This window comes from Agelaius tricolor, unplaced genomic scaffold, assembly GCF_023055355.1.
Source record: "Agelaius tricolor isolate 1412-34295 unplaced genomic scaffold, bAgeTri1.0.p SCAF_15, whole genome shotgun sequence".
Taxonomy (NCBI): domain Eukaryota; kingdom Metazoa; phylum Chordata; class Aves; order Passeriformes; family Icteridae; genus Agelaius; species Agelaius tricolor.
The window spans coordinates 15,394,302-15,406,165 of NW_027269275.1; the positions used below are offsets into that span (position 1 = coordinate 15,394,302).

At 62.0% G+C, this 11,864-nt stretch overlaps 1 protein-coding gene across 2 annotated transcripts; it reads right to left on the minus strand.

Moving 5' to 3' along the window:
- Positions 1 to 219: 219 nt before the first annotated feature.
- On the minus strand, positions 220 to 6,901 carry CCDC102A (coiled-coil domain containing 102A). 2 transcript variants are annotated; one of them, XM_071440691.1, is made up of 9 exons: positions 6,803 to 6,901; positions 4,611 to 5,195; positions 3,324 to 3,526; positions 3,100 to 3,208; positions 2,741 to 2,857; positions 2,448 to 2,657; positions 2,036 to 2,206; positions 1,713 to 1,816; positions 220 to 743 (listed from the first exon to the last, which is right to left on the minus strand). In XM_071440691.1, the coding sequence occupies exons 2-9, from the start codon at positions 5,145 to 5,147 to the stop codon at positions 617 to 619; spliced, it is 1,578 nt and encodes a 525-aa protein (XP_071296792.1). In that variant the 5' UTR covers positions 5,148 to 5,195; positions 6,803 to 6,901; the 3' UTR covers positions 220 to 616. The 2 variants fall into 2 exon arrangements, with proteins under 2 accessions (XP_071296792.1, XP_071296793.1); XM_071440692.1 differs by lacking the exon at positions 6,803 to 6,901 and adding an exon at positions 6,512 to 6,765.
- Positions 6,902 to 11,864: the final 4,963 nt, after the last annotated feature.

Genomic DNA, 11,864 nt, shown 5'->3' on the forward strand with positions numbered 1-11,864 from the left:
CTCCCCAGGGTGAGCAGCCCTGGCTGAGCCCCTTTCACTGCACAGGCCCAGGGACAGGCTTTACCCCACACTGGGCTGCAATCCAGGCATGGGGACAGGGATGCCAGTGGGTGACATCCAGGCCCGTGTGTGGCTGGTGAAGAAATGCTGATTATCCCTGATGTGTCCCCCACCCACCCTCGCTTCTGTGTGGGGACAGACCAGCACCTCACACCACCATCAGAGCCTGGGGCCCATCTGGGCTCTGTATTTATAATAAAAAAATCATATACAAATACATACATATATATAATATATATAAAAAGAAGTGGGCAGTTTGTGGCTGCCAAGCTTGGTGCCTATCTTGGCCTGTGCCTCCTCCTCCTGGGCTGCTGGGTGATGCTGGCTTTGGTGGCCACACCAGTGTACCAGGAGACGCCAGTGGCTGCAGGGCCATCCAGTACTGTCCAAGAGGCAGTGGGTTCTGGAGCACCCCTGGGCAAATTCCTCCCCACCGCTCTGTGCCTCAGTTTCCCCGTCTATACAAGGATCACCGCACAGCTGGGCCCTGTGACAACACACTTGAACGCAGGGGACTGATGTGGCACGTCCTGCGGTGGTGGCACTGCCCTGGGCTCTAGGGCACCTGGATCTGCAGGTCCTCATCCTCGTCGGGGTCGCTGGTGCCGTCGCCGGCGTCGTCGGGGCCGAAGCGGGCGCTGCGCATCTTGCCGAACAGCGGGGCGCTCTGCTGGCGCCGCAGCCTGCGGGGACAGCTGCTGGGCTGGGGGCAGCATGGCCCTGGGGGCCTGCATTGCCCTGCATCCCCCCTACAGCATGGCTGCACCCCAGACATCCCTTCCTGCAGCCCTCGCTAAGCTCGGAGCTCCCGCGCAGCCTGGGGCCAGCCTGGAACTGGGAGCTGTGGATGGGGCACAGGCTAAACCCCTCCATGGATGGACATCCCTGTCACAGACAGGACTGCAGAGAAGGGAGGTGCCATCCCCCTAAACTGAGGAACCCTCAAAAATCCCAGGAGCCTGTGGTGGTTTTAGCTTTTTACTTGCCCTGTGGTGGTTTTAGCTCTTTGCTTGCCCTTGTGTGAAAATTCATCAAGGAAATTTTATGAATCAAAATTTGAAATCTAAAGGCCAAGGATCCAGTGAGATCCAACCAGTCCACCACACTTTACTGGAAAGCATGAATTATTTAGGGTTGATTGCACAGGGAGTCTGAGGGGGGTGATGAATCCTCCATTATGCTTCCCTGATTTAATGCAGATGTCCCAATAAAATAAAGGATGATTATAAACACCCCCCAGTGCCTCCTGGAGCCACGGCATCGATCCCACGGCCATTTCAGCTCTTTACTGCTGGAGAGGCAAAGCAGGGCCAGGCAAAGTTGTAAGGGCAAGAAAACTCAGCTCCCACATCCCCAAACTGGTGTGGGATGCCAGCAGCCTGCCCTGGCCGTGGGTACTAGTGGGTGCAACCCTAAGCAGCATAAAACCGAGCTGTGCTGGTCTCTGGGCAAACTTGTGCTGGTTTAACTGGGAGGTGAATGCCACCCAGCTCAAGGTGGGGTGAAGACTGCTCAGAGGATGGCTGTGCCCCTTCCAAGGATGTCAGAGGCACTTGGGTTCAACCAGGCAGATGCTGGCTGAGGGATGGTGGCAAGGAGAACATCATCCCATCCTGGCTGGTGCCCACGTGGCTCACCCAGCCCCTGCTCACCGTGACTGCAGGTGCTCCAGCTGCACCTGGAAGCTCTCGCTCTGCTCCGTCTGCTCGTCCAGCGACCGCTGCAGCTTCCGCGTCTGGTTGTGGGCCTCATCCAGCTGTGGGGTGGGACGGGATGGGGTGGGATGAGATGGGATGGGATGGGATGGGGTGGGATGGGATGGGATGGGATGGGATGGGATGGGATGAGATGGGATGGGATGGGAAGGGATGGGATGAGATGGGATGGGGTGGCATGGCATGGCATGGTGCTGTTAGCGGCTGTGTAGGGAGCAGAACAGCTCCCTGACCTCCTCCACCAGCATGAGTTTTCCCACCTCATCCTCAGCCTGGGCCAGCTCCTTCTTCAGCTCCTCCACCCTCAGGCGCAGCTTCTTCACCTCTCCCTCGTGCTGCTCCACGCGGCGGTTGGCGTGCGCCAGCTCGGCCATCTTCTCCTGGTACTGCTTCTTCAGCTTGGTGTGGATGTGCTTCAGGTCAGCCAGCTCCTGTGGTGGCCATGGGGAGGGGGCTGAGCATGGGACAGCCACCCCACCACTGGGTGTCCCCTCCTCCCTCCCCAGGGGTCTCTCCCATTGCCACACCCCATGACCCAGGAGCTGATGGGGTCACCACCATCCCTTGAAGGGTGGTGGCAAAATTTGGGCTTGAGGGAGTCCTTGGGGAGGCTGAGCCCCACAAGAGAGTCACCCAGGGATGCGGTGGTGGGGGACAACACCCCTGTGGCACCTTGTTCTTCTCGAAGAGCTCAGCCTGGATGGTTTTGAGGTCAGTGTCCAGGGCACTGGCTGTCTGGCGCCGCTTGCGAGCCAGCACCTCCTCCAGGTCCTCGATCTGTGCCCGCAGCTTCTTGTTCTCCCTCTCCAGGTTGAGCTTCTCCGTCTCCAGCCGCTCCCGCCGGCCCCACTCAGCCGCGTTCTCTGCCTGCAGCCTCTCCATCTGGGACAGGGCAGGGGGTGGCTGGGGGGCAGCAGGTCCCCCCTCTCTGCCCCCTTTGTCCCCAGGCTGGGGTCTGGCCTCACCTCTGCACGCAGCTCAGCCAGTTTCTTGTCCATGCTGGAGCGAGCTCCCAGCTCATCCTCCAGGTCCTCGGAGATGCGCCCCAGCTCGTCCTGGTGAATCTCCTTCAGGATGTTGAGCTGTGGGGGGACGTGGCACCAAAGGGGGCTGTGAACATCCCCCTTCCACCTGAGCCCTGCCCACACACATCCACCCAACCTCTATGGCTGAACCCACTGCATCAATAGCGCTAATGAAAACCCTTAACAAGCAACCTGGAGTTGGGGAAGTGGCTGTGGGCCACCATGCCCATCAGGATGTGCCACCCTGTGAGGGACAGGCCACCCCCTGGGGCAGCTCTGTCCCCAGGCACCTTGCTCACCTGCTTCATCACCTCCTGCTTGTTCTTGTTGAGCTCCTCATACTTGATCTTCCACTGGCTGAGCTCGCCCTCCAGCTTCTCAATGTTCTTGCTGAGTGCCAGCTTGTCCCTGGGGAGAGGCAGTGAAAGTGACAGCCTGCAGGACCCCATGGGACGTGTCACCCCAGTGGGCACCAGGCTGGCATCAGCTGGCACCCTGCAGGGATGATGCCCCAAGCACTCACTCCCTCTCCTTGAGCAGCACTTTTTGGGACTCATCCAGCCTGAGCTTCAGGGCGGTGACTTTGGTGGCGTCCTCCTCCATGGCGCTGACGTCCTCCCAGAGCAGGCGGCTCCGCTCCTGGCGGCTGAAGGAGGCCCGGGGGCCCCGCTGCTCCCAGCTCTCCTCCTGCTTGCTCGTCAAGATGTTTTCCATCAGCTCCAGCTCCTGTGGCGCCGTGGGTGGCCCAGCACAGGGGACAGGGTGAGAGGGCTCCCCAGCCCTACAGCACCCAGCTCCCACTCCATAACAAGGGCACCTCTCCCTCCATCCCCCGGGGATCCCCTAAGGCTGATGAAGAGGGACTTGCCCACCCAGGGGAGCTCCCACATGTCACCACACTCTGCTGCCAGCTCCCTGCCATGCTGGAAATGTGGTATCAAAAATTTAAAACAAATTTATGACACCGATCTCACCCAGGACTGCCACGAGTGACCTTCTACAGGCACTCTGAGCACACAGTAAATGAGCAGCAGGGGGTTCCAGGGGACAGGATGTCCCTGGGGACCAAGTGTGGAGCCCGTGGGGGATGCTCACATTAGTCTCAGATTTGTCACTTGGCAGCTGTGCTGTCAGGTGGACTGAACTGTCACAGCATGCACCCTGAGCAGTGACTTCTGTGCTGTGACAGAGCTAACAGCAGCAGGGGAGGGATGGCTGCAGGGCTGGAACAATCCCTGAGTGTGCTCCCCCCTTCCTCCTCCTCCTTCTCTTTCCTTCAGCAAAAACCCCTGCCAGAAGCCCATATGGACACCCTGGCAATCAAACTGTGGCTGGGAGATGCCACCAGCACTGCCAATGCCACCATCCCCTGTACTGGCACAGTGATTTTTGCCTAGTGTCCCCAAAGGGAAAGCCCCAGGAAAGGGACTGGTGCCAGTGCCAAGGTGATCTCACTGCATGGGGCTGTGATGGCTCTGGATCTCCTCATGACACTGCTCTGAGGAGTCTGATCCCCCCCAGTGCTGTTCCAAGAGGGATCTGATTGTCCTGTACTGCTCCAAGAGGGAACTGAGCCCAAAGTGCTGCTTGGAGGGGTCTGACACCCCCCACACTAATCCAAGAGGGGTCTGACCACCCTGTTCTGCTCTGAGAGGGGTCTGTCCCTCCCAGTCCTGCCCCAAGAGCAGTCCCCCCACACTGCCCATTTTACAGGACAGGCAGTGCTGGTTTGGGGGTGCCCATGGGCAGCAGACAAGGATGAGGAGCTCCCCTGTTTCCCTGCTCACCCAGGGCAGCCCCGCACGCCCACCTTGGCTTTTTGGGGCACCTCAGCCCCCACATCCCGCACAGGCTCTTGCTCAGGGCCGGTGTCCCCCTCTGCTCCGTCGGCGGGCGCGCTGCCGGCGCTGCCCTGTGCCGGTGCCGGTGCCTGTCCCGGTGGCCGCGGCGGGCGCTCGTCGGGCCGCTCGCGGTCGCGGTCGCGGCGCAGGCTGGCCAGCTCCTTGGTGAGGGCCTCCAGGCGGTGCCGCAGCTGCCGCACCTCCTCCCGAGCCCGGTTGCGCTCGGCTCGCACCTTGCTCCACTTCTCTCGCCAGTTGGCCGTGCAGTCCGACCACCAGCGCATCGTCTTCTCCATCTGCGCCGCCCGCGCCCGCGCCTCCTCCAGCTCCCGCAGCCGCAGCTCCTCCCGCCCTTCCCAGTCCCCTTCCAGCAGCGCCGGCGGGGGCCCGGGCGAGGGGGTCCCGCTGGGGGGGGACGGGGAGGGCTCGGGGGCCAGCAGGGCCAGGAGGGAGCCCCCCGGCAGCGGCGGGGAGCCCGCCAGGCGCGAAGCCCCGCTCTGGCTCATGGCGGGGCTCCCCTAGGGCATGGCCGTCACCGTCCTGCACCCGGGCACCTGCAGGAGACACCGCGGCTCAGCTGGGGACGGCCACAGCTGGCGGGAGGGAAGGGGTGGCAGGGGCACGGTCCCTGGCTCTGGGGAGCGGGACACTGAGTGAGGAGATCCCTGGGATGGACCCCAGCCAGGTCCCCAGTGAGGACTCTGGCAATGGCCCCAGCCAGGTCCCCAGCTGGCAGCCAAGTGACAGCCCCAGCCAGATCCCCAGTGGAGACACCAGTGAGGTCCTCAATGAAGACCACAGCCCACAGCCCACCGGCATCTGGTCTCAGCTTGGCTCTGCAGGCGCCTCTGCCAGCGCGCCACAATGAAGGGAAGACATCTACATGTCATTCGCATGATGTCATCTGCATGAGGTCATCTGATGACATCATCATCATCTGCGAGCCTCCAGAACCATCCCTGCTGCTCGGGTTGGGGTACTCGGCTGCACCCCAGCAGCTCCAGCGAGGGCTGCAGCCCGGATCCGGCGCCAGCAAGGCAGGAACAGCTCCGGAAGGAGAGCCCGGAGCTGCGGGACTGGCGTGGCAGCAGGACGTGTGTCCCGGCAGCTGGATGTGCTCTGCGATGATGCCGCAACAAAGGGCCGGTGCTGAGTGTCCCCATCCCGGCATGGAGCTCACATCCCGCCCTGGATCTCACACCCGGTGCGGCCGGGCAGGCAAACCGCCCCAGGAAACCTCAATGGGAGGCTGCTGCGCGTCCTAATGGGATAAGTACAGGGTCCAGCCGCGGCTGCCCGCAGCCCCGGCAGGTTTCTGGGACGGTGCAGCCCAGACCTGCTACCAAATCCGGCTGGGCTGGGAGAGCCGGTGCTGGAGCAGCGGGAACAGAGACCGATAGCAGTTGTGGGATTTGCACGGGAGAAAGAACTAAATTGTCCTGTGATATTTGCTGAAATGGTGAAGTTTTGATAAAACTCAGCAGCAAGCCCAGGCCCGTGCTCTCTGGGCTGCTCCTGGAGGAATCCCAGGAATTGGCAGGACCCGGCACAAGCAACGCCCACGGGAGCACAGACGGTGCCGAGGCACCCACGCAAAACCCACGGAACGCATGCCGGGAACCGGCAACCATGCAGCACCCACGGGGGGCACGAGTGGACCCAGGGCAGCCCTGAACATCCACGGGGAACACGAGTGGAGCACGAACACCCATGGGACACCCGCGGGAAGCACGCGTGGGTCATGGACACCCCGGAACAGCGGCGGGAATCACGCGTGGGTCACCGGCACGGGCGGATCGCGCCCCCTCCCCGGGGCTCCCGGCGGGGCCGCCCCCGCTCCTCCGCATTGGCGCCGGGCTCCGTCACTCACCGGCCGCGGCCCGGGCGGCGGGAGCCCCGCATTCCTCCGCTCCGCCGGAATTGCCCCCGCTCCGGCCGGGAGGCACCGCTCGGCCCGGCCCCGCCCGGTTCGCCACGGCCCCGCCCGCCCCACCGCGGCCCGGCCCGGCCCGGCGCGGCCCCTCCCCCAACAAAGTTTCTCCCAAGTTTCCCGGTGCCGCCGGTGCCGCCGCCCGCCCGCCGGCCCGGCCCAGCCCGGCCCGGCCCAGCCCGGCCCGGCCCAGCCCGACCCGACCCAGTCCGGCCCGGCCCGGTCGCTCACCCGGCGGTGGCGGCGGCGGCGGTGCGGGCGGCCCGCGCGGGCCGGGGCGCTGCGGCCGAGTCTCCTCCTCCTCCTCCTCCTCGCCCTCCTCCTCCTCCCCCCGCCGCCGCTCCCGCCCCCCGCCCGCGCCCGGGGGCCGGTCCGGGCCGCGCTGCGTGTCCTGCCCCGTGGCACGGGCGGGGCGGCCGCACGCGTGGGGCTCCGGCGCTCGGGGGCTGCGGACAGCCCTGCCCAGCGTGCCGGGCCCGGGGGCTCGGCCAGCGAGCGCTCCCAAGGCTGGGGACCCTGCCCCTGGCTGCTGCGGGGCTGCGCACACGTGTCTGCCCCGGGGACGCGCTGGGGGACGCGGGGCACCCCGGATGAGCGGTGGCCGCGTGGTGTCTGCATCCCCACACACACACCCGTGCTGGCTCCCTCCTGGCCCAGCGGCAAAAACCCCAACCACCATTTTGCCCCTGTCTGGTTCCCTTTGCTGGATGCCTTTCGGACAAAAAATTGGGTTTGTGTTCCGCGGGATGTGGAATCGATGCCATGGGACACCAGCAACTTTTTCTCCTCCAGGATCGAGCGAGGCAGGGGAAACCAAATCAAATTAAAGCAAAACTTCTTTCCAAGATCGGATTTTTTTTTTTTTTTTCCAGCTGGAAACAACCCCAAAAAGCTGGAGGCGAGGGATGCTTTCCTCTCCTACGCCCCTATCCCAGCGTCTTGTGCCAGGGGAGCCGGCGCCGTCTCTTGCAGCCGGTGAAGCGATTTTGCAGGCGGCTTGGCCAGAGCTGCGGGTGCGTGGTTGCGGCTTTAACCCGCTCCCGGCGCTAAAACCGGCAAAGTTTTATCCAAGCGTGTCTTTACTGTTTGCTCGGACATGCGTGGCTTGGTGACACCAGCAGGCTCGAGGATGCATTGCAGCATCCTGGGATTTGTGGGGCTTACCCTTGCAAAAATCAAACCTCCTTGATCTGGTGTGTGTCACCAAAAGATGTGGCCACTGACCCATGTCTGTGGTCCAAGCATCACCGTCCTGATGCTCTTCTCCTCCAGTTCTGGGTTTCCACCCTGGCCAAGGCCAGCAGGTCCCTTAAATCTGTTCCCAAAGGGCCCCCATTTGGGACAGGTCAGACTGAAGCAGAGAATTGCCCTAAGGCATGAACTGAGAGCTAGAAATGTGACACGAGTGGATGCAGGTGCTGGGCAAGCACAGCGTGGCACTGCTGCCCCACAATGAGCACTGCTGTGGCTGAGTCACCCCTGCTCCCTGCAACTCTGCTCATGGCCACACCCCGGCAGCTGGACCCAGCAGCCAAGATGAAGCACAAGATGAAGCCTTTTGGGGCAAACCTAACGATTTTGGGTAAAAAAAAAGACCTTTGTTCCCTCAGCTAGGCCAGCTGGCATTGCTGGAGGGCTGTGCTGTGGCCACTGGGGGTGTCATGGAGTGTTGTGGCTCCAGCCTGGCAATAACATCCACTGTGGTATCACAGGATCAGACTATCCTGAGTTCAAAGGGACACATAAGAAACACTGAGGCCAACTCCCTGCCCCTTGCAGGACAACCTGAAAGCAAACCATGTTTGCTAAGAACATCATCCAGACACTCCTTAACTCTGCCAGGCTTGATGCCATGACCTCTTCTCTGGGGAGCCTGTCCCTGTATCTGATCACCTTCTCAGTGAAAAGCCTTTTCCTAATGCCCAAACTGAACTTCCCCTGCAGCAACTTCATTCCACCTCCTGTGTCCTTTCACAGAGAGTGGAGATCAGCACGCTGTGCACCCCAGGAACCCCTGGCACACCACATTTCCCAGGCAGGCTGGGCACAGCACAGACAGCAGACACAGCGAGGGTGCCAGGCACAGCTTGCCCCGCGGGACAGTTTGAGCACCCTGACACTCTGGGCACAGCCCTGGGGTAAAAGCTGAATCTCTGGGTGGTGGGAGCTGCTGCTGAGGGGCTGCAGCTTGGGGTGCTGTGTGTCCTGGGGACCGCGGGGCTGCCCCCCTGCCCTGGTGTCTCTGTTAGCGACCCGCAGTGGCCGCTGCTTCTCTTTAGCAGCGCGTTTGCATTGCCCGTGTGGGTCCCCTCCGCTGCCGGCTGAGCCGGGCGCCTGTGGCCGGGCTCTGCTCCGCTCGGACACCCGCCGGGTGGTTGGTGCAGGTCCCACTAGATGGCACAAGGATCGCAGGAATGGTCCCACATCGGGAATGTGCAGGCGCAGGGACGGCCGGTGGCGGTGAGCGGTGCCGAAGTGTCCCCTGACAAATGGTAGGGGACCTTTGAGCCCCCTTGAGGAGCTGCCACTGCGCGTTTCACGGGGCACGGTGAAAAGCGGGAGATCTCCGGTTACATCCCCCAGATCCGCTCGGTGCCAGCACGGCTGCAGGCAGGCAGGAGGGGCTGTACGGCCGTGGCATCCCAAAACCACCCCGAGCCTGGGTTTTCAGCCACGACAGCATCACACCAGAAGCCCTCCCTCTCGCCCCAAATCCAGCGCAGGGGTGGAGGCAGCCCTGGGGCGGCGGGAAAATGGGTGAGCAGGGCTTTGTCTTGGCATCGGGCAGACGAGTTTGGGTGGAGGAGAGGATGGCAAGTGAGTAAGTGAACTGATACTCGGCTTTCCTCCCGCTCTCACTGAGGAAGGCAGAGCCAAGCAGAGCTCCTCAAGGTGACCAAACACTTTCGGGAGGAGTTGAAGCAATCCAGCCTGTGGAAATAAGTAGCCAGGACAAATTGCAGGGACAAAATCCATCAGCTGGGGGCAGCGAGTCGGTCCTGAGCCCATGGTGCATCCGCATAAACCGGACATCACCTGGAAATGTTACCGGGATTTTTCCTCTCCTAATGACTGAGATTTGGAGCTGGACATCCCGTTCTGCCTGCTGGAATGCAGACCAGCATCGCAGCATGGCAAATCCGCCTGTGGCGACATCAGGGTCCCCACAGCCCCCACGCTTGTCCCTGCAGGGTGAACCAGGGAGGTGCCATGAGCCGGTGTGCCCGTTTCTGGCAGGGGACAGAGCCCCACTGGACACGCTGCCCCTCTCTGCCGAGTGACATTTCCCTTTCTGGCTCCTTCCCGCTTCTGGACAGCGAAGGAAGCCTCTGGCTGTTGTTCTTTGTTCCGGGCACAAAGGGCAGCCAGCGCCGCCGCGTTCCCGTCAGTGCCCCCGTCCCGCCGGGGCTCTGCGTCCCCTCCCCGCTGCCCGCCGGGCCCCGCGCTGCCCCCGCTCGCACGGGATGAGCTGTGCATGGCTCACCGCTCCGGCGGTGACTTCAGCTATTCACTGAGAGCCTGCGGCTTTGGGGAGGTGCCAAGCGCCCGACTTTCCCCCATGAGCCCCATCGCGGGAGAGTCACATCCCAGCGCTTTCCGTGCCCGTTCTCCCCATCTCCAGATCTGGGGGTTTGTGCTGTGAGTCACTCTGGCTGCCGTGCGTCCACCTTGCTCCGGTATCCGGTGGTGCTTGGAAAACAATCGCTCGGTGATTGCCTCCTGGCAGCGGGAACAGCATCCCTGGGAGGTCCCCAGGGAGCTAAACCTTCTGGAGACTGGTGGGACACGTTGGCTCTTGGGATTATCTGCCGGTCACCCTTTTCCCAGCCTGCCACACCAGGAGCAGGCTGGAGCACTCCCCAGGGAGCAGGGGTTGGGATGGAGCCTCCCACCCCTCCATTGCCACGCTGCCAGGGCTGGCTCCATCCAGCACCTGGGCATGGGCAGGAGGGGGCCTGGCCCCTGTGACCTTCTCGAGGAGAAATGGTGCCATTTCCCTTTCTGGGCACCTTGCCTGGCAGGAGCCAGGGCTGGGCTGCTGGAGGGGCTGTGCCATCCTTTTCTCCCCAGGAGAGGAGGGTTGGTGGCACCAAGGTGCCTTCAGGCTTCAGAGCCAGCCTTGGCTCCAGGAGCAAAGCTGTGGAATTAGAGCAAATGCCACAGATTTTGGGGAAACAGGCAGCCAGGAAAAACAGTAAATCCACGTGGGAAATGGAAGGTTTGGAGAAGACCTTGGGTCCATTTTGGGATCTGCTTTTGGGACTTGTCTGCTGGGAAGCTGATGAGCCCAGTTACTGCATCCCATGGGAGCATCCTCACCCGATGCTCGTGCAGACACCCGCGGGGACCAGTTTCCCTCCAGACTTTTCTGACATTATCGGGAGTTTATTTGCAAAGCCGAAGCTAAACAAATAATCCGGTTTATTGCTGTGCCTACAGGTTCGGTTTTACTGCCCTGGCACCTGTTGTGTCGCTGTTTTCGTTGAAGGAGAAATCCCGACGTGGGGTGGGGCGGACCCACCTCCTCACCGGATGTTTTTTCCAGGAGGAAGGCTCAGGAGGTGGAGCAGCAGCGAGGGGGGAACACGAGCACCCACAGCCGCTCAAAGGTAGCTGAGACACTCCCCTAGAGACTCCCCAGGCTGCTCTGGCATTGCTCACCAGATTTGGATGAGAGATCTAGCGGCATCCCCTCCCACCAGCCCCTTTCTGCTTCCTCATCCTCATCCTCCTCCATCCACCGGAGCTGGGCTGAGCCCTGGTTATGGTGGCATTTTGCTGGCAGCACCCGAGAGGTTTTGGGGGTGTCTGGGCCCCCTGGCATTGCTGGGCAGTGGGGCTGGCACAGCTCTCGGCTGCAGACGGCGCCAGGGCTCCCCTGCCCACGCTTGTCTCCCTTGTTTGGCAGCAGCCCCGGTGCGGCGTGCCCTCTCCTGCAGGAGTCTGCCCATCCCCTCGCCCCGCCGCCGCGATCTGCTGATCCCTCCCGCCCGCCGCCGCAGCCCTGAGGAGCTTTCAGCAACATTTAGGGCTTTTAGAGGATTTTGGAAGTCTTAGCGTTCTTTTGGAGCTTTTAGAGCTTTTAGGAAATTGAAGGGGTTTTGGGAACTTTTGGGGCTTTTAGGAACTTTTAAGAGGTTTAGAAACTCTTAGGGCTTTTAGTGATTTTTAGGGCTTTTAGGAACTTCAAGGATATTCAGGAACTTTTTGGGCTTATGGGGGTTTAGGGCATTTAGAATGTTGTAGGGTTTTCGGGACATTTTATGGCTTTAGGAGCTTTCAGGGCTTTCCG